This window comes from Seriola lalandi, unplaced genomic scaffold (genome assembly GCF_002814215.2).
Source record: "Seriola lalandi dorsalis isolate HSWRI2012SDOR001 ecotype SW California unplaced genomic scaffold, Sedor1 jcf7180002054933, whole genome shotgun sequence".
Lineage (NCBI taxonomy): Eukaryota > Metazoa > Chordata > Actinopteri > Carangiformes > Carangidae > Seriola > Seriola lalandi.
In genome coordinates, this window is record NW_019525485.1 from 4,677,553 (window position 1) to 4,704,864 (window position 27,312).

At 41.8% G+C, this 27,312-nt stretch overlaps 1 protein-coding gene across 2 annotated transcripts in view; it reads right to left on the reverse strand.

The window, feature by feature from the left end:
* ncam2a (neural cell adhesion molecule 2a) overlaps positions 1-27,312 on the reverse strand; it is a 241,650-nt gene that overhangs the window by 43,309 nt on the left and 171,029 nt on the right. For both annotated transcript variants that reach the window (XM_023393367.2, XM_087170181.1), the window contains exons 3-7: positions 26,478-26,684; positions 22,073-22,216; positions 19,915-20,052; positions 10,598-10,715; positions 5,008-5,177 (exon numbers count right to left, since the gene is read on the reverse strand). In XM_023393367.2, coding sequence (XP_023249135.1) covers positions 5,008-5,177; positions 10,598-10,715; positions 19,915-20,052; positions 22,073-22,216; positions 26,478-26,684 — 777 coding nt within the window. The remainder of the gene's footprint in view (positions 1-5,007; positions 5,178-10,597; positions 10,716-19,914; positions 20,053-22,072; positions 22,217-26,477; positions 26,685-27,312) is intronic.

Sequence of the window (27,312 nt, forward strand, 5' to 3'; positions counted from 1 at the left end):
GGGAAGATCTAAGGAACGTTTGGGAATTTCACATGGCTTCAACCTCGGGGTGGAGGAGCCATCTCGAGGGATTTCGGGAGCTTGTCAAAACATGTGGGCACACACACACACACACACACACACACACACACACACACACACACACACACACACACACACACACATTTTACAAGACCTGCAAAGACCTTCAGTGCATAGATCCTTACCTAACCGCTGTGTTGAAGCTGTGTTAATTAACCTACACTAAACCTAATGCCAGATCTACTCTTACAGGATAATTGCAACACAAGTCACAGTTTAGCTCCAGCTGTCATGTCTCATCAGTGATTGACGCCACGTGAGCTCACTGAGATCTGGGGACGCGGCGGTATCACTACAACAGGGCAAGAAAAGGTTGCAAAGAACATACCTGAAATACTGAAAGGATGCAGGAATTAACCATTCATGAAAAAAAAAAAAAAAAAAAGGTTATAGAGTTGGATTTGGAGAGAAGTGTAAAGCCCTGCCTGCACCTGCTCAAAGTTTAAAACTGGGGAAGTCAATCTGGACACTGCGATGAATGTTTACAATGAACAATTAGAGTAATCGATTTGATTTGTGTGTGTGTGTGTGTTCTGAGATCTCAGCAATTAACCCAGCGAATACAATGTCATCGTATCAAACGGGAAAGATGTCTGAAAGCAGGAAATAAGCCTGAAATGTAAATAAATGAGTCATCCTTTAACAATAAACACAAGTTTCCTACAATCCCAGCACTTATAAAAATAACCACCCTAATAATGTGAGTAATTTAGTCTACAAATTGTTGTTTTCCTGAAACAAGTCAAACAGATTTGCCAATAAGCAAAGATAATTTCAGTTGTTTTGAAAATAAATCATGACTTCAAAAATCCTCCAGAATCAAGTGGCGTTTTCTTACAATGCAACAATCTGCCTGATTCTGTTTTGTGTCGAGACGAAGAGGGAAAGCTGCGGTGGGAACAAGTGAAATTATCTGAACCCCTTGAAGTTTTTCTCCTTCGAAGAAAAAAAAGAAAAAGATTTAAAGCTTCGTGATGAGACTAAATGACTTCAGAAGATTTCTGCGGAGAGGAAGATGAGGAGCACTTCAGATGATCGTTCACATCTTTTAAACCTTGTGATGGCTCCAGCCATCAGAAACGCACGCGTGTAAATAGACACTTTCGCTCGACACAAACACACATTCAAAGGCATCCCGCCACCACCAGACACACATACACGTACACAGATAACACTGTTAATAGTACAGAGACCGGTCTGAACCGGTTCCTCATCACCACCTTATCTGCAGCCGTTTTTGCCCCAGATGCCCTTCATCATGCAAATATTAAATGGAAAATGTCTCATTTATCAAGCATGGTGCAAAAACCCCACTCTACAGGGAACATTATTAATAACCCATTATCTAAAACATTTGGACTCGAAATGAGAAAGAACTGAGAAGCATTTGTGTGCTAAGAGATAAAAAAAATTCAGAATTAATTTGACCTTCCAGGTTTGCGGTATTTTTTAGAGTTTATTCTTTTCAGTTTGATTCGTAAATTTAAATTAACTTCTGCAACTTTCTTTTTTAACCCAGTGTAATTAAGAACAAGTGTTTTTTTGTTAACTATAATAACTATAATTACACTTTATTATATCAATTATAGGTATTATCATAATTATACTTGTAAATGTTGCATGAAGCTACCTCACAGCGTCAGCCCATACACAATATACATAAAGAAAATAAAGCCATTAACTGTCTCAGTGTTGCAGCAGAATGTGACATGATGACAACATAATGACTTAAGAAGAGTGTCAGTAATGTTTACCTTGACATTTCTTTGCTGCTTACACCACAGTTAGTGCCCCCTCTGTGGTAACATAAAGCTGTTATCCCTCCCACTGACGGATACTGTATCTGATAAGAATAATGTGTGTTCTTTCAGCATATGCAGATGTCAGCACAGATTCACTCACTCACAAGTTGAGAGGAGGACGAGCGGAGAAACCCAACCCCCACGCGCTCTCTTGTCATATATCTTTTCAGATTGTGAGTTTTACTTCATCCCAGGGAGTTATTTCGCGGTGATGTAACTCACCACATATTATCTGCTATTATCTATTGTCTGCCTCTGCTTACGTGCGCCGTAACAAACAGTGAATAATGTACGATGCGTATTCTGCAGGAACATAAGAGAAAAAAAGAGAGAGGACAATGGCGCGATGTGTTCAGCCATCTTGTTCGAATGATAAAAGCCCATTAAAGAGGGACGGTGTATTTCACAGACTCCTGACAACACAGCTACAAGGTGCAAACAGCAGCTGGTTGCAGAGGACAGCGAGGCTTCTGTCTGCAGAGGGATGTGCATCTCTGCTTCTTCCTGTATCGCTGCTTAATGTACATTTACTGCAGTTGCCTGAGATAGATGAACTCACTGCTGTCTACATTTACTGTGGTTTCAATTTTCATTTTGTCATTATGGGCCATTGAGTGTAAAATGAATGGCTGTTTGATCCATTCACAATTAAATCTGCGAAGTAAAGTTTAAAGTTTAAGGGCGAGATGGGTGTAAGGGGGGTAAACTGTAAGTTGCAAATGTTCACAGAGTGAGAACGCTTCCATCCTCCAGAGACCAGAAATGCCAACATTAAAGTTCATGTCGATCCATCCAGTAGCTGTTGAGATATTTCAGGCTGGACCAACCGACGACGCGTCCCTGGAGCCACGCTGCTAGCGTGTCTAAGAACTACTCAAGAAATGATATGTAGCTATTTCCTAACAGTGAATGTTGGATTTTTTTTTCTCTCAGATGCTGAACGACCCGGAGCCTAAATGGCAGGACAACTTGACATAATCTCCGAAGACTGATCGTAGCTGGAAGGACAAACACTTCTGGCATTTACGGCTCGAGGGGGCTGTTACCGGCACTTTACAAAAGTGGCCAGACGGCAAGTTGCAGGCGACGCTGGACCTCCAGATGTGAAAGTATTGAAGTGTATGAAAGTGAAATAGGAATGAAAAGAGGCTTCAAGCTATTAATTGCCACAATAACCCTGTTTGCGGCAACACATTGTGATGGGGCTACATTTTTTGAAAACCATCTGTGAAAGTGAATATCCAGCAGCTGCTGCAGCTACGTAGCTCATTCCCAATCCTCCGGTGTACAGTGGAAACTCGTCTCTACGAGGAATAAATTCTCCCTCTTCTTTTGTCCTGTCTTTCATCTCATTTTGTGCTGAAGATCCTATTACCTTAGCTAATTTTACCACTTATAATCATGTCATCAGACACATCTGAGATAAGATACATTTGTGAATATGCTGTCTAAGCCTGACTGGAATTTTTGTGATCATAGAATTGAAGCTTTAACTGTGTACTAGTGTTAAAATCATTGGATATGATGATAAAGTTAAATCTCTGCCTTATCTAAGGGATTTTAATAGCATTCAGGAAATGTGAGTATCTTACTTGGCCCCTTTGAATATAGAATATATGTCTATGCAGAATATGAAAAAATAAAAACAAACATATCCTGGTGGAAACACGACTGACTTAAAGAAGAAGCGCCGAGTCTGACGGCGTGTTGCGGCGCCTAAACATGAATTAAGAACACATACACCCCCCCTCTAAATGGACTGCTCTCCTCCTGTCTGCGCTGTCAAGGGTAATAAAACTAACTTACAACTGCGTTTCCTCAGCCGCACAGTGAAAAGCGGGACTCCTCCCTCCCCTCTTAACTTCTTCATTTAAATGTGCATTTTGAAGAACAAGCGCTTCTCACATCTCGGGGAGGATGTTGATGACTCGAGCACAAAAATCTCCATACATTTTCATGAGCCGAATATGCCCTATCAGAGTGATCTGAGAGGAAATAGCCAGCAGGTTTATGAAAGTATAAATTGAAATTTTTCTATGGAGGTGTGCAGTAATTGAAATATGAAGCAATAAATGAAATATTTTCGTTGAGGAGAAATATATCATATTGATGCAGCTCTTATTGTGATGGGCTGAGGATCATATGTGGACATCTGTGCTTTTGAAAAACAGTTATTTATATGACGTAATTAGTGGAGGTCATCACAGTGAGGGTTTTTATAGATATCACACATATGTGCAATGTTATTACACTTGTCTCTGGTGGAGAATAATCTAATATTTCTATTATTAGAAATGTATACAATAATCAAAACTTTTTTATAATGATTTCTGTTAATTCAGGTCAGTTAGATTCAACCATGAACACAGTTGTTCTATAACCATAATCATGTGTTTAATATTGTAACCATGACGACGGAGGTCCCCTAACTTTTAACCCTCTTTCCCAAAACCTAACCAAGCTGTTTTTGTGGCTAAACGTAACCAAACAGTCAGTACAATGGAGAACAATTTAATTTGAAACTGCTACATGCTGAGGAAGTAGTCCCTGTGAATGGTTAACAGTGAGGTCTTTGGTGAAAAGGAAATAATATCCAGAAGGACATGCCTCTGCTGAATTATTAAAATACAGTTTTATTTCATGGGTTGAAACCGCTGGAGGTAAGAGAGAGAGGAGCAGCTGTGATTGGTCAGTGAAGACAACATTCAGCAAGTCGAGGTAAAGGTTATTCACTCGTTTCAGTAACCAGTGAAATCACTTTTGTGGACTGCGATCACACATTCTCTCACAGTGGCTGGAAGGACGTTAAAAAAGAGGATTACTTCAGCTCCTGTCTGAAGTTGCACCAATCTGATATATGCCAAAACAGCATAAGATCGGCTAGTAGCCTTGACGTGACCTATCCGCAGTAAATACAGTCTTTATGAATGTCATTATGAAATTCGTGGTTAAATGTTTTCCTTTCTACGATCACAGGGAAAGAGGGGTTTAAAATCATGGATTCAGAAACAGTAAGCGTAAAAAGTTGCTTAGTTTCTAACCTGGAACTCCCAAATATACCACCGGCCTGTTAACATCCTTCATTTCCTGTTTAGTCTTCCTGAAGATCCGTAGCCGTACTTACTGAACACTTTGAGGAAGAGCTCTCTTTCCTGAGATCCCGCCTTGTTGGTGGCCTTGCAGGAGTAGGTACCCCCGTCGCCCTGCCGGATGTTGCGGATGGTCAGCATGCTGCGCCCGCCCTCCAGCCTGTTGAAGAAGTGCTGCTCTGACGGCTCCAGCTGCTGCCCTTTCCTGCGCAAAAAAGAAACACAGAAAAAGCGGAGGCACACGCCGCAGTCGAGTGAGGCGGAGAAACTACAGCAAACTCGCACCCCGACCCGTGACCTCCGCAACATTCACTCTGCTGCACGTTTTGATGTTACAGATGTATAATCTTAGCACTTTGGATGTCTACTGATCCCATAAAAGAGAGGCTAAGTGCAGACAGTTTGAGTTTGAAGCTATTTCTATCTATAGCACATAAACATGACAGAGCTTTTTATAGAAACTCTTTCAAGCAAGATAGAAGTCATGTTTTGAGTAGAAATCTCTTATTGTAATTGAAATAACTATAGTTCAATGAATCATTTGTCTTGTGCCGTCGGGATACGTCACCCGCTATGACTTCTCAAACTCCAGCCCTGCAAATAAAAATATCCATCATATTCCACCTGGGCTCATTTGTGTACATTCTGTTATGGACTGCAGTGCTCCCAGAACGACTCCGGTGTGGTTTGGAAATACAGTGCTGACTTAATGTCTTATGCATATTGGACTCTGTGCGGAAATTAGCCAGAAAAAAACAACAAAAAAAAAGCAACTGCTAAAGCTGATCTATGTCTATATTTAAGCTTCATAGCAGAGGCAGAATGGTGCGAAGCAGGTTTGCTGCCTCCCCCTGTTTGTTTATCTGAAGCTGCTTAACCAGGCGCGTCACCTATAAGGTGAAAGGGATCGTTTAGTTTTTGGGGGAAATTTGAAAACAGATTTAGACAAAATCATGGGGGCTTTTTGATGCCGTCTGCATGCAGGCTGAAAGGATAAAGGTTAGCACCGTGACTGAATGTCTATGGGATCAAGCAGCAGCAGCAGCACTCAAAACAAATAGAAAAACGATTACCCGGACTATAAAGTCGCCCTCTACTGATTGTTCTAGCATCTTTCAACCACTTGTTTCTGTTTTACGGCCCCTAACCGTTATGTTTTGGTTCGGTCTCACCGCTCTCATCCACTGCTATTTTCACTGCCAAAGAGTCAGGAGTTGGTGGAGACCAAAGCAGAGCAAAAAGAAGAGTGAATGTTGACCAGGAGATGGCTTAAAATGAATGCTATAATGTTGATCTGCACCCGCTGGATATGTAAACAGGCAGTGTCCTGTTGTCTTCAAGTGGTCAACAAGATCTACAGTGTGTGTACTGCTTTAACAATCCCACTGCAACATATTACAAAATGAAGCCGGGCGCATTGTTCCACGAAACATTAAAAGATGGATAAAACTCTGTAAGATAAGAAAAAGAATTACACCATTTAAAAAGCAGAGTTATCCTTTTAAGACAGAGGCAGAGGTTAGAGAAGAATCCTCTAAATTGATCCAGTGGTAACAAAGTCAGATAGTCCAGAGGTCAGAGGTGAAGGTGTGTGTTTGTGTGTGGCTGGGAGATAAGTGCTTTGAATCCTGGGATCAGCTGACAAAAGGCACAGATCGGGAGGCAGAGTGAATGAGTAATGTTCTCCTCTCCCTTTACAAAGACAATCTGTGTCCAAAGCAGGCCGTTGCTGGGTAAGAGCATGCATGAGTTTCCATGGAAGAATAACAATTTAAAAATAAAAAAGATTATAGCTGTGGATAAAAGGATATGAAGAAAGATTTGAGCAGATGTTTATGGGTTACAGCATTGATAGAAATACTATCCGTTCCTTTTTTATTATTAATTCATCCAAAAACTATTTTAACCTTAAAATATGAATGATAAGTATGAAAACACAATTTTCTTTTCACCTGTTCATTCGATATGGAGGATAATGCCCTCAATCTGAGACGGGCAGCCTGTTTTTTAACCTCATAAGCTATTGTAGAAATAGGATTCAAAAAGCACAGAGCTTAGAATAGTGCATACATCTAAATATATTTAGACTTCTCTGTATGGCTCACACTGTATAGTCTATGTGAATGGAAAAAGAAAACAAGCGTATTATTTTAGGGATTTCAAATGTGGAGATTTGTCCATTCAGACACAAACGCAGGGGTGGTGTGTAGCGGGGCCTGCGCCCCAGCTTCACTGTACTGTAGGGAAAGCGGGAGGGAGGATAATTGAAAGTCGATGGAAGAAACACCAAAGCCAAGTAATAATAACGCTAGCGAGCCAAAGAGGAAATGAAGAGAGGCTTCATCTTTAGAACGGACAGTGCAGGACGGGGCTGCAGCACTGAATGTCATTATACTGACTGACTGCTGACAGGTAGTCCATTACCCAAGATGCACAGGGGATGCGGTGAAAACTCCTGCGCTGACAGGAAATGCAACCGGGAAGCCGGAGATCGCTGGGAGAGGTGACTTCAAAGGAAAAACTAAATTGGGTTGTGATTGTTGTTTACGCCTAAGCCGATGCTTTTGTTGCCGTGTGCGCATTTTAATTCTGTAGTCGCAGACTGACGTGGAGGACTTACTGACCTGGGAAATACAGGAGAACGCACTGTAAGGCCTGACAGTCATTTGACACCGCAGTCTATCGGAGGTGAAGTGATGTCATCTCTAAAGTGAGAGGCAGACGTTTGGCCTTGACGGATGATTTAAACTTTATGTATTAAAAAATAAAAAGTGAGTGGAGACAAACAAAGAGTTTTCTTTTAGGTGGAGTTTTTGCAGAATGGTGTAAAAAACAAAAACAGTTTTAGTTGGACAAAAACATTTAGAATTGCAGCGATCGTGCAAATTATACAGGTGACACGTACTGTACATTCCCGAGAATCCAGAGTCTTATTAGCTGTGTTGCACCATCCAGTTTTATTTAAGCCTGTCCTTCCTGAGTATAAACTGCTCTGCTAAAGTGGAAGGTCATTTTCCAACAAAAATTCCCTCTTTACTCTCAATTGCCTTATCTCTGGGTCAGTTTTTTAGCTCTAGCTCTTTGAACACGAGGCTGATCACAGTGTCAACACACAACTCCCTCTGTAAAGGCTCTTTATCTTGGCTTGGTGTGTAATACGAGCACATAAAGACAAAGATGTCATTTTCCACAGATGAACAGGTTTCTCATTTCAATTGCCTTTTGTAATTACCGAGTCATATATAACTCAATTTCCCATTGTGCTGCAAAATAGTGACAGTGAGGGGAATCATTACGTAGGGACAAAGCTGTCCTATAGATAGTCTCTATGTGAATGAATCAATACGTCAGCTCTCGCCCATCACTGCTGGAAAATTTGCTGTTTATATTATGCATGCTGTTAAATCATCAAAAGCACATTTTCCTGGTTTGCTGTGCTGCTGAAGGTAATACACCCCGGGGTAAATATAATTTCTGTTGCTTGGGCTGGAACCTAGAGAGCAAGATGAATGAGGGTTACAAAGCTGAGGTTGTCTCCAGCTGTGCGGCGCCATTAAATTTTGTTTGTGCTTTCTAAAGTAATGCATGTGCCTGTGCCTCGCTTTTTTTTCTTTTTTTCTCTGCTGTGATCGACTTCTCTTTCAAACTTACTACACTGACACTTCAGTTCTCATTATGTCTCCATCACTCTTGGAGAAAATGTCACATTAAACGCAGGAGTGATGCATTCACTCCTCCAGCCTGACTGCATACTTCACAGTGTAATGCACGGTAGATTTACAATGTTCCTGTCATTAGGTTAAATGCTGGAATATGTGACGTTTTTAGTTAAGGTGATGAGTGTCTACATGCAAATATCTGCTTGTTTACCTTTTCATGCACGTAGCCCTCCTTCAACATCACTCACACACTGTGCTCAAACTAACCTGTGGCGCCGACATGACATTGCGTAAAAATAAATCTGCATGTATAAATGTCACCAAGTCAGAAGGCAAAACGCAATTTTCTTCATCAAATACATTTACTCAAGCATTTCTGACTGGTTTATACCTGCTGGTCCCAAGCTCTACACTTGAACTGTACACTTTGGCTGCAAATTCCCAGACTAACCTAACTCAACAAAAAAAAGGCAGCTAGACTCAAACTAAAAGACCATAAAGTATGATAGATAAAGACAGAAAATAACAACTTCAAATTGCTTTTAATGAAAGCTAAGTGTAGTTGTTTAAGACTTCACACTTAAATGGTTTGTTGTTTTACCAGCCAGCGCTTGATTGTTTCCTTCCTCTGCTATTGTTGAGGGAGCCGGAGTTAACATTATTGTTATCTGAAGGACGATGCTGCCCTATGTCCCACGCTTTCGTCCCTTTCGCGACAAATAAAATTTTACCTGCAACCATTTTTCAAAGCATACTTTGATTTTCGAACGCGTTTTCCTGCAGTCCCTTCCTGGCAGCCATTGATTTCCATTCATTCATTTTCAGTACAGCATGAAAAACAACTCACAGAAACCTGAGAGAAATACGTCAACGCAGAAACAATGTCAACCGTGTATCGCGTCGAAGTTACATCATTGTTGTGTGTTAATGCATTGTAAGTGCCACCTCATTTGACTTGATTATCAACCATTAATGCTGCAAATAATGTAACATGCTGTTAATTGTGATGGATTACTTACTTTAGAAAACAGCCAGCAGCAACTGATTTGTACTAAATGGGCTAAAATATGAGAAAACACTGCAATGGTGCATTATGATGAATTAACTGGAAGAATAACACAAAACAAAACAGCAGTACATGGAAAAAGTGTGAACTACACAGCAATGCCAATAAGGTGCCCACGTGCAAACAGCCTGTCATGACTGCCTGCTAAGTGGGCACAAGCTAATTACATTGATGGCGCGCTGTAGACTGGATAGTGGGGTATCAAATGCTCTCCAGGTGCAAATTTTCCCCACCGTTGCTACGCGGCGTGTGATATTATGGAGTGTCTGCTGAGGGCGGCGTGCGAGGGCGGACTATAAAATTCCTCAGAACTGTGAGAGAATATCTGCTTGATCTGTGATTCAAAAAAATTACAATCATACAAATGTACAATTTTTTTCCCTCTCTGTAAAGGAAACATGCATGGGCGATGTAGATGAATACATTTGCAATGGTTATGAGCGGTAGCACATACAGTATGTCCCGTATGTTCTATCTGGAAGTAGGTTAAATCTACTGAGCAACCGATTTACTAATGGAATAAATCACTAGTTTGAAAATAGCTAGTCGAGCTTAGGAGGGACTTTAGATTCAAACTCTTATCTCCCAGCATCAGCACCCAACTTCACCGATGCTCTTGTGGCTGAATAGAAGCAAATCCCTGCAGCCAGGTTCTGAAATGTTGTGGAAAGCTTCCCCTGAAAAGTGGAGGCTGTTACACCAGCGGATTAATACTGGTGGTTTTGGAATTGAATCATGTACGGGGTGTAATATTTGGGTGTCCACTTGTGTATATCTAGACTGTATATCCTTCATCTTTGAGGGCTCACCAGTTTTCAAAGGCTGTTTTTTTTTTTTCCCCCAATATCTCTCTGAGCTGTGTGTCTGAGAGACGGGAGCAATTAAGGCAGGAGAAGGTACCTGTGCCACGTGACCACAGGGTCAGGAGATCCAGAGGTGATGCAAGTGAAGGTGACCGATTCCTGGTAGTCAGCTGTGGCATTGAAGGACTGCTGGGACACTGACAACACCGGAGGGACTGCAGACACAAAGACAGAGCGGGAAAAAAAACACAGTCAGACAGGAACGCTGTCATTACACCCAGAGAGATGCAAACTACATCTTATTCAAAACAAATGTCAGTTTTTATGAAACCAGAGGGGTGGAGGCTAACATTTTCAAATGGAAATACATTGGCCTTGTAAGTGGCCTGTAAGCACTCACTGAAAACGCTACTTCTGTTAGTAATCCAATGGGGATTTCAAGTAACATTTTGACCCAGCTTTGGTAAAAACACAAAGGAGCTGAACACAGTGATGCGAAACCATAATACTATTGTCTGGTTCAGAGATGCCCGGCTAAATCCACATAAACAATGGCATGACAAGAAAAATGCGACTCAACATCAAACGCGACTGTAGCATCTGTGAAAACCAGGACATTTTTGTTGCTTTTTTTGTTTTTTTTTGTGCATGAACTGTTCAACCCCCACGTGAAGCGCTCCGGCTGCAGCCATTGTTCGTTTTCTTTTTTTGACGTGGCAGATTTCCTGCAGTGTCAAAATGAAAAGCGCCTCATCGCTGTGATTTTGAGGTTAGCGGTTTCAAAGACTTGCAAATGCAAACCGAGAGGGTATGTTATATATACTCTACATTTTCATTATGACTACAAAATGAATATGAACTGAAATGCATTTATTCTTTCAATCAATGTATGTTATGCTTACAATATACGCTCACATGCTGTGAGCCGTGCAGATAAGCAACAGCTGACTTTTTACGATGTAAAGCTGTAGGAATATGTAAATAAAGTGTCTTAATCTTCTAGGAACATCAGTGGTTAAAAAAACAAACGGCAGTAAATGCTGAGAGCTGTCAGGAAAGCTCAACCAGCTGCTGCCACCCAACCAGCCGAGGACTATCATCTTGTCATTCAGTGAAGGGAGAGCAGAGCGAGCCTTTTTCCCTCTTCGCCCCTTTGCAGTGGGATGGGAATGACAGCTTTATGGCACAAGCATGTTTATCAGGCATCTCAGTCCATTTCTCAAGCCTGTGCTTTTGTAGTACTTCTACTCCCACTAAAACCGATCTGCCGTGGCCTTGTCCAGTCTTCGCAGCGTGATCAAACATGTCTGGGGCAGCTTACTGGATCTCTGGAGCATTTCCTCCTTCGGTTTTACATCCACTGGCCAGGTGAGAACAATGACACTCCAAAACCAGGTGAAAAATCAAACAAGTCCGCCGCCTGAGGCTGGATGTGTGAGCCGGCAGCGAATCATGTTCAGACACATCAGTGAAAATCAAGTTCAGCAAAAGTTCTACTTGCAGCTTGCAGCTCGTTCTAGCCTTCATCCAATCAAAACCCCACGCGCTCGCTTTCAGCCAATCATTTGTAAGCTGCCAACGACCTTTAAAAGTGTTCTCTCTCTGGGTGAAATAATGGTTGGTCCAACGAGCTGCATTTCTAATGGGAGGGGCGGGTGACATGGAGATCACAATATTGATATAGATTGTGATAATAACCATACATGGATGTCTGTTTTTGGCTAAATCAGAAAATGATATACCTTATACAACGATAAAAAAAAAAAAAGTCTAACACAGCAGAAAACCACAGAGAACCCTGTTTATTAAGACTATACACCAGCATTACAGCCTGCTCTATCAATTAGTCCACCAAGTCCACTTAAAAATTAGCATATTCTAATTTTAGCATGTGCAGAAGCTACATAATGAGAAAGCTTATTAATACCCGGTGTAATTGCAAAGGCCTGTGATTAGATGTTATTACCAAGATTATGTATCTATGTGTCTATCTCTGCACAGATCGCATGTTAACACGAGGTGTAAAAAATGACGACGTGTAATCTCTAAACGCCTCTCTCTTCAACATGTTTATATGAGGCACCTACTGTAACTTCAGTGTCATTTACAATCCAGATATTTAATCTCTTCAAGATGAAGATCATCCAAATATTAACACATCAGCTCAGCCCACACAAACAGTTATGAGCACTAATTATGTGTTATTGTAACTGGTAGCTGCAAGAGTCATACTGTTCCAGCGCCATTTGTTTTCCTCTGATTAAACAAAAAGGGTTGACAGGCATTAAAGGTCACTCTGCTGGAAGACAACGCTGAATTCTTTTATATTCCGAAACTGTAAGTAGCCCTCGTTTTTTTTATTTTTGTGTGTGTGTGTGGGATTTATGGAGAATTAATGAATTCAATTTGGAAGCAGTGTCACCTGGAGGACACTTGTTCCACATAGATCTAAAAACACCTGCATGAGAGGTGAAAATTAAATTCGACATGTGGCTTAGAGTCTCATTACTATGCTGTTTTTTTGATGGAAAAGAAGGCATGAAGCTGTGAAGGAAAAAAAATTAAAAAATAAATAAAAAAAGACATTTTACATCTCGGGATAATGAATAGGGAACCCTAATCAAAACAAAGCATCATTGCAGATACCTAATGAACCAAAACCCTGCAGTGTACTGGAGTCTTTCTTAAAAGATCAATTACACAAACAACACCATTGTGTATTTCTGTGTAAGTGAATAAGACGTCATGGTACATTTAAATTCCACAGTGTCTGCTCTCATGGTGGCTATTATTCATTTAGTCATTGTTGTGCTAAAAAAAAAAAAAAAATGAATGAATGCTTCTATTTTTGTCGTAAAATCAACACACAACAGGAAACAGGCCTGAATGAGACAAACACCACGGCACACAAAGCTTCTCAGGGATAAAAATGGCCTCAGCAAAAAATCAAACACTGCGAGTCCTTTTTCCAGCAGCACTGACTCGGCGAATGAGAGGAGCGAGCATATGCCTGACATGATAACCATTGATTTCCACGCCAATAGATCTCCATTCTCCGGTGTCCTCCTCTTCCTATGCAATGCACCCCCACATCAATGGGCCTTGTTGAAACAGCCCTGTTAATGAGACACACTGCCAAGCAGAAAAGACTTCAAAAAGAGCAGATCAGCAACAGGGTTTAAGCGTCCAAAAAGGAATATGGCAAGCTTTATGAATTCTTCATGTATTAGTCATAGCCTGGAAACTTCAGAGGGCTCGGGGGAGATAACGTGATGTTTACAGAAGTCCCCAACTAGCGTGAACTTACGAACGTATTTCAAAGACACAAACTCGCTCGGACCTGATTTAAATGCATGAGGGCAAGAGGACTTGTTTTCTGTTCAGCGCTAATGGGCTCAATGAAGTGAGGATCGCCGGGGTTTAGAAGTCATGAAATGTTCTTGGTAAATGTCATAACTTTATTACACTTACTGGAAATGGAGTGTTTTCTTTTCCAGGGTGCTTATTAAGGATTTGTTTTGCATCCTAGATTAGGACTGGAATCAAACCAGCCCTGATTTATTCAACTGGGAATGTAATGTAACAGAGAAGACTGTCACTGCAAAAAAAAACGAAGAAAATTACGGAAGAAATCTTGAAGGACAAAGCTGGTAGTTTGCTTTGACAGCTGAACAGGGGAAATTGTGGGTCTTATGTGTGAGTGACTGAACCAACAATTAAGTGGATGTGTTGCGGAAGGATTGCGGCCAGATCAGGGAAGTTATTTCCATTTCGTGTCACCGTGAGTTGCCATAGAAACAAATTGCGAGTAGTGTTGCTAGAGGGGTCATCAAAACAGAGAAGAGAGAGAGAGAGAGAGATAGAGAGAGAGAGAGAGAGAGAGATCTTTTATCAAATGATAAAAGGAAAACATTAAGCTCTATTGAGGGGAGTAAAATGGAAAAGGTTGGCATATGCGAGCCATAGATGAAGAATGTGGGAGTTAAAAAATGTAATAATTCAATTCAAAGTGAATGTCATTAAAGCAGTAGTTCAACATTAACCAGTTAGCTTAGCATAGCATAAACAACTGGAAGCAGGAGAAGCAGTTAGCCTACCAAAGATGAGAAAGTCTGCTAACCAACATCTATCTATCTATCTATCTATCTATCTATCTATCTATCTATCTATCTATCTATCTATCTATCTATCTATCTATCTATCTCATGGGATGCCCCTCATTGTTCAGGGATGAAGAATCACTGCATGTCACAGGGAGGACAAACATGCCCATGTTAAACTGAACTAACAGTGGAGGTGTGTGACAGTGTCACAGAGAGGGGAACTCTCACTATTGTTCAACAGCACTTATAATTTCAAAAGCTTATTGACAACATGAGCAGAGCAAAATTATATTTGCAAATCCTCTAACTGTGTCAGGTTTCCATTACAGCGAGAGTTAACTGGAAACCACTTGATACATGCTCTATCCAGTCCTGCTGTTTTCAGCTCGCTTCTCCACGTTGTGTTGACGCAGCCGCTCATGACTCATCTGTGGCGACTTCTGAGCTAAGATCCTGAAATGCTGTGGATTCTTCTAGACACTGAGCTGTTTTGGCCTCAGGTTGATGAGGCATTCAGCGGGGCGGTCGTCTCCCTTGGCACGCCTTCATCCTCATCTACGGTCCGCTTTGATGATACACTGGAAACTGGAGGAGGGGGGGCTGCAATGGGTCAGCAGTGCTTCATTCGCCTGCATGCTTATGGGAAAGAATCCGCTCTCTTCTTAAACCGACCCGTGAATATTCATGACTTCATGGGGAAGGAGAGAGACGTACACAGTTACAGCTACATACGGCAGGCGCTGCGCTCAGACAGAAACGGTGTTCCGCCTGGCTGCTTAAAGCGATGTCTGTTAACAATTGGCTGAAGTAGTCGGAAACTTCCTCTTGACGCACCGTGTCCAAAGAACAAGCGTCGACGGGGGATGCGGATCATATGGACTCTGCGGCCTTCAATCAACACAGCTGGACGGTGGCTGTGCAGTAACTAAGACATACAATTTGCAACTTTATAGAGGGGAACTCTTATGATTCAGTTGGAAGCCCTTCGCCTTTTTCAACACATTAAACTGTAGAATGAAATAATCAAACCTCCGTCAGACATGTTTTTTCAGCGGTAACACAAAAGACTCTCGACTTCTCTGAAGCAGGTTTAACACCGAGCTGAAAACTCTTCTGACTGAATAACACTCTTCTGCTAATTGTGTCTTTAAAAGAAAGTTGCCGCTGAGCTCCACCTGAAGACTTTAAAAGCCCTTTCACATATGGAATACATAGAGTTGCTGGCTTCATAAGTAAGAAGCATTTTGTCACTCAGATCAGCCTTCTGCATACTGCACCACTGCTGTATGGACAAGAATCAATGTCCAGATCTTATTTTGGCACCAAAGAACGCCTTAAGCGCTCCATGTTGGACCTCAGGAGATGAGAGGAGAAAGCCTGTAGATGCTCTGTGGCTGCATCCGTTTAGTCCTCACCCTTCCTTCTTTATTCTTCCTCCGGGGGGGGGGGGGGGGGGGGGGGGGTTGGCTTCCAGATAGAGTAAGACAGAGGTTGTTTTCGTTCATCCGTTTGTTTATCTGGACCTCACTGCCGAATCCCAAGGCGCCACAAAAGAGAGCAGCTCACTGTGCACCGCTGGTTGATAAAACATGTAGTGGACAGTCTTGTTGCACTCATTGACATAACTGAGCCTCCTAGCAATCTACACTATCTATATCCGATTGTGTTCAGGGCCTCTGTGTTGTTTGGCCGGTCCGGGCTGTTGTCGATACGGTATATTCACTGGTAGCCCCTGTGGCTCCCTTATCCTTTGGAAATCCTCTGCTAAGATGTGTCTCCCTGCTCCACCTTGCCATTGCAATTGCAAACCATAGAAAGGGAGGAATCCGAGTGAATTTTGGAAGTGATATAGCCCTTAAATATAATGTTGGTGGTGTAGAGAGCAGACAAGATTAAAGTTCTCCCCGGTTTCCAGGCCTAGAACAGCACTCCATCAGTCAGAAGAGAATTACACCTCTAGCTTGTGGGCAGGAAACAGAAAAACACTAGATTCTGATGGGGGTTGTGTATGCAAATGACAAGCCTACAGGCTAATGCATACATGGCTTTCCTGAACATCACAGGCCTCAGAGCTCTGAAAACAACTCCTTGGGAGACTCCTGAGACCACAGTGGCCGCTGCTGTACAACAAGAAAATAGCTGGATCCAAGATTTATCAGTATGTGATCTTGTGAGAGGACAGACACTGGGAGCCACTTAGCACCCTGCACATCCACTCCCTTGTTCTTACACATCTTCCACTTCATGTATTGACAAACGAGAGGCAGCTCTGAGCAAGAGCTGAGTGGATGACAAAACATAGTCTCACTTTCTACTGACAGAGGCAGACAGTTGATATTTGCCTGCCCCCATGACAGTAAGTTAACATTTTAGAAAGTGTCCTTTCCATGTCGGTCACCTTCAGACCAGCTCTCTGTACTCTCTTAGAGGCCAGAGGCTTAACTACAGGTTCCTCTGGAGCACGGGAACACTGCTGACCTCAGAAATAAATTCCTCTTTTGATAATGTCGGGGAATAAACTCTTAAATTTGGTTGACAGGAAAGTGGTTAAAGTGCTGCAAAGATATGTCCGCTGTTTATTTTCATTTAATGCTGACACTTATATACTGCTGTTCACTAACTCTTGTACAGACCGTTGAAAACTTGCAGTGTTGAACGATACTCTGCCTTCTGAGAACTAACACACTCACAAACGCCCTTATGGAAATTGGGGAAAAAAAAGGCTTTTGTGTATTCTGCACTGGCAGCATGGCATACGCTGCAGAGGGAATTCAAACTCCATGAATTCATCTCTAATCTGAACTAAATGCTTTGACACTAAATCCAAAATGAGGCAGATTTCTTAAGATGCCTTTGTTACTTACAACTTACCTGGTTATGAACCTGACTCCTTTAAATTTCTCTCTTGTGCTCTAAACCTGATTTTTAGTTCTTTTTGTCTCCTATTGTGTTTCCTGTCTGTAAATATGTTTTTATCAATGCTGCTTCCTGTCTTAGACAAGTCTCCTATAAAAAAAGAGATTATTAATCTCAATGGAACTTTTCCTGGTTAAATAAATAAATACAATAACTGTCTGTGGTTTCATTACTATGATCATCTTTCACACAGTCATGTGACCGGTTGTTAAAATAGAAATATTGATTATAGCAGCTTTAAGTACACATACACCAGCGACACATATCCGTTAGCCTGGTGGTAACATATTAGAAAACTCATTAGTTTCACTGTTTTAGTTTCCTCTTTGACTTTTACATATTTCATGAGGAACGAGTGGTGTTGCTACAAATCAGATTTTGTCTCCTTCAGGCTCGACTCAAGGCACGTCTGAGTGCGCGACTCTTCAGGGATGAACCGATTGAGTCTCCTTGAGGCAAAGTGAAGTTCACTTTCAAGTGTCTCCGTCTGGGTGTGGCCCCCCCCAGAGAGTGTGCTCCACTCAGGATGCGCTGCAAAGTGCTGCGCGGACCGTCCCATCTCAGCAACACATGGCAAGTGTCGTGTTGCTGCAATAATAGGTCGTGCCTCATTGAGCAGGCTTATTAGATCTTCCTCAGAAGTGAGGTAAGTGGTGTGCTAAATTGAATGCAATTCATAGTTTTTGGGCAGAGGGCCGCTCTGATATTACATTAGGTGGGAGAGAATTACATAGGCAGAGACAATATTGCAGCTGTTCAACCGTTACAAGACGCTTGTGGCCTTAGTGAAATCACATTTCAATCACTTCATCAGTCTCAGGTGACTCACTTTAAATGAGGACAGATGAGAAAATTAGAATTACATTCTTCGATTTTTTTAGGCCATAGAGCGCCAAGCCATTGCTAATTGAAAGTTTTAATCACACTTAAGAATAAAGAGAATCAAAAAAAAATAAAATAAAAAATCAGGCCAATGATAGCAGAAAGAGCAGAGCGGCAATGGTGAGTAAGTGGAGAACAATCCGTCAAAGCTGACAACTCTGCTCTGACACTACGACTGAAGGTCCGCAAGGTTCCTGTTGTTTCAGATTCACTTGACAGTGAAGATGAGCAAAAACACTTGTGAACAAGCCCTGAAATGGATTCACCAACACTCGAGCGAACATCAGAAAACTGACACGTTTTGAGGCTATTATACTGCATGTTTAGAAATAACAGAAATTAGCTGTTGAAAGAAAATACAGGTTCCTTTCAAGTTTAGAAATGATTGTTATTTAATCAAAGCTGCAGAATGTGACTTTGATTTATTTCTATTTGCTTGTGCAATCACAGCTGCTCCTGCGTCCATTGAGATGAACCAACCTTGCTGGTTTATTGCATTTTGACCTTGGGCACCTGCACCATAGGCTCCGGAATAATCAAAAAAAAAAAAAGAAAAGAATGAGTGGCATTCAGTTTGGAAAACAACAGCAACGGTGGCAACAAAACTTGTGTATGCAGAGGAAATTCAATCCCTAATGCATGCTAATCTGTTGACACTGTGTGGAGAAGAGCATGTGTCTGCTTGGAATCTAAATGGACGTCATTGGTTTATGCGATTTGCATAGCTTCCATTAAAGTGGCGTAGCGAAGGCCCTCCGTTCTCAGCTGGATTTCGAGGTTTTGGTTTGTATGCTGATAGTGACTTGGAAACCACATGGTTAGTAAGCAGCAACAAAGGGTTTTTCTGCAATTTGAAGCTATTTAAGACTTCATTTCATTGCACGTTTAGACCTCACAACAACAAGATCTCTGCTGCACACACGCAAGAATGTAGCATCTGTAACATCAGCCAGAGTCTCTGAAGGTCCATTTTGTTTCTGTAGATTAAACTCGGGTTTAACACTCGCTTTGTCAATTTCTGTTGCAATGAAATCCAAGTTAAAGAAAAGGGAAGAGCTGAGGTGAGACATACTGTACAGGCCAGGTCGAACCTGCACTGTACATCAAACAAACACGCCATGAAACACGATTTTATGTCTTTGTGAAACAAAAAATCTACGAAAAAGGTAGTGGCTATTGAGACTCTAACTTAGTAGCCGAAACAACGTTTTTTGTAGGAAAATGAAATGTTAATTTCTTTCAAAGAATTCAATGTTATACAGAATATAATTTATTTATTCCTTTGCAGTAGTTTCTATAATTACTCCTCAACCTTTACACACAGGCTCCCATATAAGCCATTGAGGCTTTTTGCTTTTGTGCAGTAAACAGTCAAAGTTCACATTTTCTTGCATTACACAACAGTTAGTTACAGGCCTCTCGAAGCTCTTATTCTTTAGGACTTACTGTATCAAGAGTAAAAATCATCATCATCATCTAAAATCTTCAAGTAATGACTCAAAAAGTAACCCACCGTTGACGACCACAGCGATGTCAACGAAATCGATCTCTCCGCGGGCCTCGACGCTGGCCTCACACCGGTACACGCCCTCGTCGACCTTGGTCACCTGATGGATCTGTAGGTTGTTGTTTGCCAGCACCTGGAACTTGCCTTCACAGCACGGGGCGAAGAGGAGGACAGACAGGGGAAAAAAAACAAAACAAAAAACAAACAAACAAAAAAAAAGCCAGAAAGAGAGAGAGAGAGCGAGAGAGAGCGGGAGGAGGAAACGACACAACAACAATAGCGTATGATAGAGAGAGAAGCGAGATAAGAAAGTTAGGAAAACAGCAGCAGAAAATTGCCATCTCCACTCTTCAAGCGTTAGACTGTCAATCTTCACTTCGGCACATTTACCTGATAGAGTCCACACGGATAAACACTCCCGCAATTACAGTTCCAAACAGTCCCCACTCCCTCCCACTGTGGCCACTGTGAGATTGGCCAGGAGTGATGAGGCCTCTATCTCATTTCTCTCAAGTGAAGATATTTATAACCATGCATCGTAATTAGAGTGAAATGATTAAAGAAAAAAAAAAACGTCTTCTCCATGTCTCATCATTACCGCTCAAATGATGATTTGAATTTCAATTAAAAATGTGACAGATTCAAGGGGTCACTCTTTCTAATCAGTGTTCAGGCATACATTTAGTCTGGAAGGAGGATGGGGAAGCGGTGTAGAGACTTGTAAATCAGTGAGGAGGAGAAGAGGATATAATGAATCCTGGTCTGCTGGTACTTACTACTGCACCTGCCTTCTATCAGGAAAGAATATTAGTGAAAGTGAATCTGTCCTCTGAGTGCCTTTCTATCTCTGTCTTTTTTTCTCCTGCAAATTAAGGAGACCACCCTCCTGATATTTAATGCTATTAAAGCAAGTGAAAAGGGTGGGATTACAGAGGAGCTCCTTAGAAATGATATACATCAGCTGGCAGGAGACAGCGGACTGACAATATGATTGTACAGGTTGAGTTAGCAGTAGCGCATACAGTAAATACAGCAATTTTTAGGCCTTTTTTTTCCTCAAAAGACACAGTGTACTTGTCTGCACTTTATCTAATGCGAGGCAGCATCTTCGAATGTCACCATCCAACTGCTCTGTGATCAGTCCACACAGTCGCTTGTTAACATGGTTTCTGTCCAAGTTACACGCCTCCTCCAGGGCCTGATGGGGCTTCTATTCGTAGAATTTGATAACCTTGTCTTATTGTGAAGCCACACAAAAGAAGGAAATAGCATTTCCTAGAGAATCGTATTCTTTGCACATTAGCGCATATATTAAATGAGAGAGAGAATTGGGTAAACTGGGACTCATGAGATTTCCTTTCTCTCAGTAATCGTGTATTTGGCAGGTTTACATTCAAAATGTTATTCTTCTGAGTGGCTGCTTCCTTGAAACTTTTATTAGAATCATAATCTACTTGTGAAACGATTAAGATCAGTTACACAGTTACGTAACTCAAAGCAACACCAGGTAAAGCTACTTTATCCAGTACCTACAATAATAATTATATTACAAAAGTCACTCTTTAAAACTTTTCCTTTTCCTCAGTAGCTTCAAATACTAAATAAACCTTGAAAAATAATATGCTGCTAGTAATAAGACACACCATACTCATGCTGCTACAAAAAAAGAGTATAAAATAACATCATATTTTTATTTATTATACAATTTGATACCAAAGGACAATTTTTCACCCCAAAACTTTAACTTTGATTCTTCCTTTTTTAGTCATTAATAGTTCAGGTTACAGAGAAATCCTACAGCTTTCAGGGGCTTTGATCAAAATTTTAGACATACTCTCCACAAAACTCCATCTGTCCATCTGTTTTATTAACTCTTTCTCCCATTCAGAGTTTTTTATTTTTTCAAAGGTGCACCTGTTTCCTGTCCTCATGTGAATGTGATGTCCTCGTGCATGAGAAAACAAAATGGGGAATCTTAAAAACATTGCTCTAAAAAAAGTACTTGAAAATCTTCTTGAAGTTCTTCAATAACAGAAACAAATTCTCTCTCTCAATCAAAACCGATAACAAAACACCTCCCAAGAAATTTAAAAAAATAAAGAATAATAACAGTTTTCAAAGTGAAGAAAAAATTTCATCATGAAAGAAGGTCATGAAAACTTACTGTGGTGCTCCTCAGTGATTTCCCTATCCTGGTAGTACCACACCACCACGGGCACTGGTGAGCTAATGACATCACACACCACCTCCGCCGTCTCGCCGTGGCGGAACTCCTGCGGTGACTGGACATCCTGAAACGTCAGCCTCTCTGCAAGATCAAACGAGATGGAGATTGAACACCTTTCTTTTCCTGTGAGTATTCAGAGCGGACGGTTTATTGCGAGTTTGAACATCAAAAGGAAAATAAGGAAAAATTGTGGCGTGTGCTCTCTCTGTCCTGTTAGCTATGACTGTTTCCAGACAGAATTTAGGGTTTGGGGTTTTGGTAAAAGTTCTTTTTGAAATGCATTTCCTTCCAATTTTCTGTCTGGCTTACATCCCTTAAGTGTAGAAGGTAGTTTGCTAGTTTTGCTGATAATACAGGGAAAAGTGTTTTGGTGTCCACTAAGCAGCATGTGTTCCTACCCTGAAAAGCCAGCAAGCAAAAGTAAAAGTAAAAGAGTGAACCTGTCGTAAATAAATATTTGGTTTAGAAATGCACTTGTTTGGTAGAACTGCTGCTGAAATGAAGGTATTAATCTTGTGCATGATTCGGTTTCATTTCACTAAAATGAATAACTGTAGTTCACACATGGCCAATATTTAATGTTTCTTATTGGATGTAGCTTGGGTCATCATGTTTTTAAACCAAGGCTAAGAAGCTGTACCCAGGCAGTTCAGAGCTACATGCTAACAAGCTCACAGTGACTACATATGCTAATATCCTCATGTTAAGCAGGCATAATGTTTACCATGTTTACCATATTAGTTTAAAGTGTTAGCGTGCTAATATTTGCTCATTTTGACCTGATGATGGAGCTAGATGGAAACTTTGGGGATCACCAGAGATGCTGCAATTCATCCCGAGGGTGGCGTGAATATCTGGACCAAATTTCATCCATTGAGCAATGCTGCTAAAATGGCTAAAAAACAACATTGTTAAGCACAACTGTCACATGACTTAACGCTCAGGAGTTCAGACTTCATGTATTCGGAAAACAGGCACCTGAAAAACTGTGGATGTGCAGCATTCACTCACAGAATCAAATGAAACAAAAGCTAAATCCAGCTTTGACTGTTTTCTGGGACACAGATAAGGCGATTCTGATGAAACACCACAGAAGACAGAAGGATGGTCATTTTACTTGCTGCCAATCATGCCCATGACAAAAAAAAGAAATAGTAAAAAGTAAGCAGATATATTCTACAGCCTCTCTGTTTGCAGAATTAGACAACAACACAAGCAGCCTTTGATTCACTCCATCTTGGCTTCAGGAGCGCTTGAATAGCAGATTCCACTGTGTGCCACTTTGAGGCTGCGTCCTCCCTCTTGACAAACATTTGGTGTTTTGACAAATTGCTTTTACGAGGACAGTGTTCTTGGACCGGCGCTTTCTTCGAACCCTGCTCTCGTTCAGATAGCCGGCTTTGATGTGCGCCGGGTCTGGCGCTGGTAGCGCTGCAACCACCTGCTATCATCTGCATGCTGTACGGCGAAGGTGTGAATAAATCAACGACAGCTCCCGTATCAGTCCCTTCCGTTAGCGAGGCTTCAGCATTAGCATTTTACTGTGTGATTTATGCCAGGCTGCTCCCTAAAATGAGCTTTCTCTCCCCGACTGCACCCTCAGACTTTGAACGTGTCTGGCATCTCAGTGTCTTCATTAACTTCAAGGATGCCTTTGCATGTTTTGTCATTCACTCTGTTGGTTTCTTAACAGTTCCCCCCCTTGTGTTCTTCTTTTTATTTCCCAAAATCTTTTGCTCTTTCATTCCCTTTGTCTTTCTCTCTCAGGTTCCAACACTTCTTGGTGTCACTTGTTCCTCCTGTTTGTATCCATTTCCTGTCTCTTCTGTAGTCGCACTGCTCTACAAGCGAATCGGTAAGGGAAACAACCTCTCCACAGCACCACTCTACTGCACATTTGACACTGGTGAACTGAGAATATATTCAGCCCTCCAGAGTTTCTCTTCCACCATTTGCATACGCATCACTGTAAGGATAACTGTCTGATTCGTTGACAAGCCAATTTCCCTGGACCTCTCTCAAATGGGATGCAGATTTGTTCTTTTACTGTCCCAACTCTACTGGTTTTGGAAAACTGGCTTATGCAGCATTATTGCTTTGTCCATTAATAAACTGAGATGAAAATGGAATGAAATTAAAGGAGCTGGCTCAGACATTGTACTGGCTTACTTTATTATGAATTTCCTGTCACCTCATACGGCTGCTCAGATGCCAAACTACTGAAGTTAATTTAAAGCAATTTTGGCTTTTCATTTCAGTTTTCATTCAGGTAAAACTATTTAGATTTCCATCTTCAGTGTGGAACAGCAAGGGTTTTATCTTATAATAATAATAATACTGAGTCTACAATAAGTTTACTCAAACCAACTAATATGAACTTCATAGTGGCGCTGGCGGAAAAGTCAGATGGTGATAAAAGTCATTAGAGTTCATCCTGTGAGGAACCTGAATGTCTTCAGAACTGCCAATTCACCAAGTAGATTTTGAGTTATTAAGTAAATAATGTGATATGCTGTTGGTGTTCGGGACTAATCCCCTGGGGACCATGAATGTCTGAACAGAATTTCATTGCAGTCCAGCCAAAAGTTGCTGAAATATTTTAGTCGGGACCAAAATCTGGACCGACTGATGTTGCCTTCGCTAGAGCTATACTACTAGCATCGTTAAAAAAACACATTATATCGGCAGCTTTTGTATATTTGTATGAAGTTAACCCAAGTCCCAGCTCCCTGTTTTTGATATAGAACTGATACACCACTCCGTGTAGGCTGATTATAACAGGCCATTATAGAGATGTCAGCTACTACTGAGAGGATGTCAATGGTTTCACTCCCACAGGTCATTATTTTCATGTACAACATACAGGCCTGTGCAGTGCCTGAGGTGTCCTGGTCTTCTCTGGCTGTGCCTGGGCAGAATGGCTGGCTGGAGCTTTAGGCAGATTTTCATCCGCATGCTGCTCATGCAATCTACACCAAGGGCCTGGCTGAGTGACGCCCAGTTACCATGGAAACAATGGTTTTTGGGAGCTGGAGCTGCAGTGAGGTGAGGGCTGAGCGGTGGCAGGTGTGATTGAGGCTGTGATGTCTCCCCTAATGATTTGCTGGGAAAGGATGAAAAAGGTGATGATTTCCAGAGTGTGTGTGCGCATGTGAGCGTGTATGTGTATGTGTGTGTGTGTGTGTGTGTGTGTGTGTGTGTGTGTGTGTGTGTGTGTGTGTGTCTCTGGGAATCAAATCCCTGTACCGCAACGTTTTCTCCAATTAAACTTAGGGAAGACTCCTGGTGTATCTGGGTATTTGGGTTACTCACATCTCAGAATTCACTTGGCTCTTATGTAATCCTTTTGTGTTCGTGTTTGTGTGTGTGTGTGTGTGTGTGTGTGTGTGTGTGTAAGTGTGTCTTTTGCATGCATTATAATGTTAATCCATTTCCTGTCACTGTGCTACCTGTGAACAGAAGGTGCTGATAAGTATTGGGAAAGGTGCTCTAGCAAAGATCTCAGAAATAGACAGCCTGGGGTTGGATGTGGAAGTAAACAAGCCATCACAACTGTCGTGGCACTTTTAAACATGTGCACCAACATTGAAAGAAAGTTTATTGGATTTTCCATATTTCATTTGCAGTTAACTGTTCAATTGTACTTAATGTCTTCCAAATACTTTGTACCTTTTTTATAAACTCACCAAATCCCTAAAGTAAATACTCAGAGACCTTAGTGTTCCTATTGGCAACTACTATTCTGGTCCTACATGGTTTTTCTAAATCTTCTCCACAGCAAATCACAGGAGTAAGTGGGTGGGAGTTAAACTGGATGTCACTCTCAAGGACGTTTTAATGGGGCAAACTGCGGGTAATTCACTGCTCGCTGTAAGGATGGAACCTGCGATTGGGACAGTCTCTGTGACCACCCCCCCTGCCTCGTAACATTAGGTTTTGCCCAGGAAATAGTGACGGGTCACTGAGGCAGGTTAGCCTCAGTGCCACATCCCTCATTATGCCTGGCAGGATCTGTGTCCCTTGGTATAACCAGCTGTCATTATACTTTAATCACAAGAATGAGTGGAACACACTCTCTTGCACAAGCTCACACACAAAGTCAAAAGGTACACATGGACTTAAAATGCACATGCACACAGAGAGAGCCAACATTTCTAACAGCTTGTGGCTGCGGTGAGGGCAGGAATATGAATCAGCTGGCTTTCCATGTGATCAAACACTAATGCGCGAAGTTTATTCTCTTCATGTCTCCATGTCTAAATCTCCTCGGGAGGCAAACACGGAGCATCTGCAGGTAAATGTGTAAGAGCGTATGTCTGTGCACGTTATCTGTCAAGCTTACGGTAGATCTCCAGCACGACGGAGGCCTCCTCCGTGTGACCGCCGGCGTCTGTGGCCTGGCAGCGGTAGATGCCCGCGTCCTCGATGATGGCGTTGTAAATGATGAGCCGGGACCTTGACGTCTCCGTGTGGAGCGCCATCCGCTTGGAGGGCGCGATGCGCTCGCCCTGCGGGTTGTACCACTCCAGCCTCACCGGCTCACCGATAGCTAGGACAGAGGTCAGTGAGAGAGAGAGAGAGAGAGAGAGAGAGACAGAGAGAGAGAGACAGAGAGATAAAATGAACTGATTATGATGAATATATGTTCTCCTTTTTACCAGGCAAGCCTGAAAGATGATCATCTTGCAGCACACAGTTCCACTTGACGTCTTGTGTAAGTCTACTGTATAAGCTAAGTATTTTAGTCCTCTCGCCACAACTCCCTCGAAAGCAAACTTCTATTGAGTCCGATTTTCAGTGATTTCTTTTTTTTGGAGGAAATTTCCACCCTCATTAAACAGATCAAAGGGGGCAGTAAGCCGACAGGGTGCTCCATGCTGACTGATTTACAGGCAGCCGTTTAGGCAGCCAGTCACCAGATTCTGAAATAAGTGAGTTGGAGGTATTTCGTGGTGCTGCTGGTCTGCTCGAACAGCTGAGGACCATCCAACATCGCTGTTGGAACTTGTCGAGGGAACAGACGGCCTGAAATTATATGATTATGTCATAATCTTGGATTTACATAGCTAATAAGTCCATAAAGGAACAGGGACATATGTAGGCTGTAAATTCCACTCTCATTTTCCAAGATCAGGCACACATACGAACACACACACAAGCGCTAAACACAGAAACAA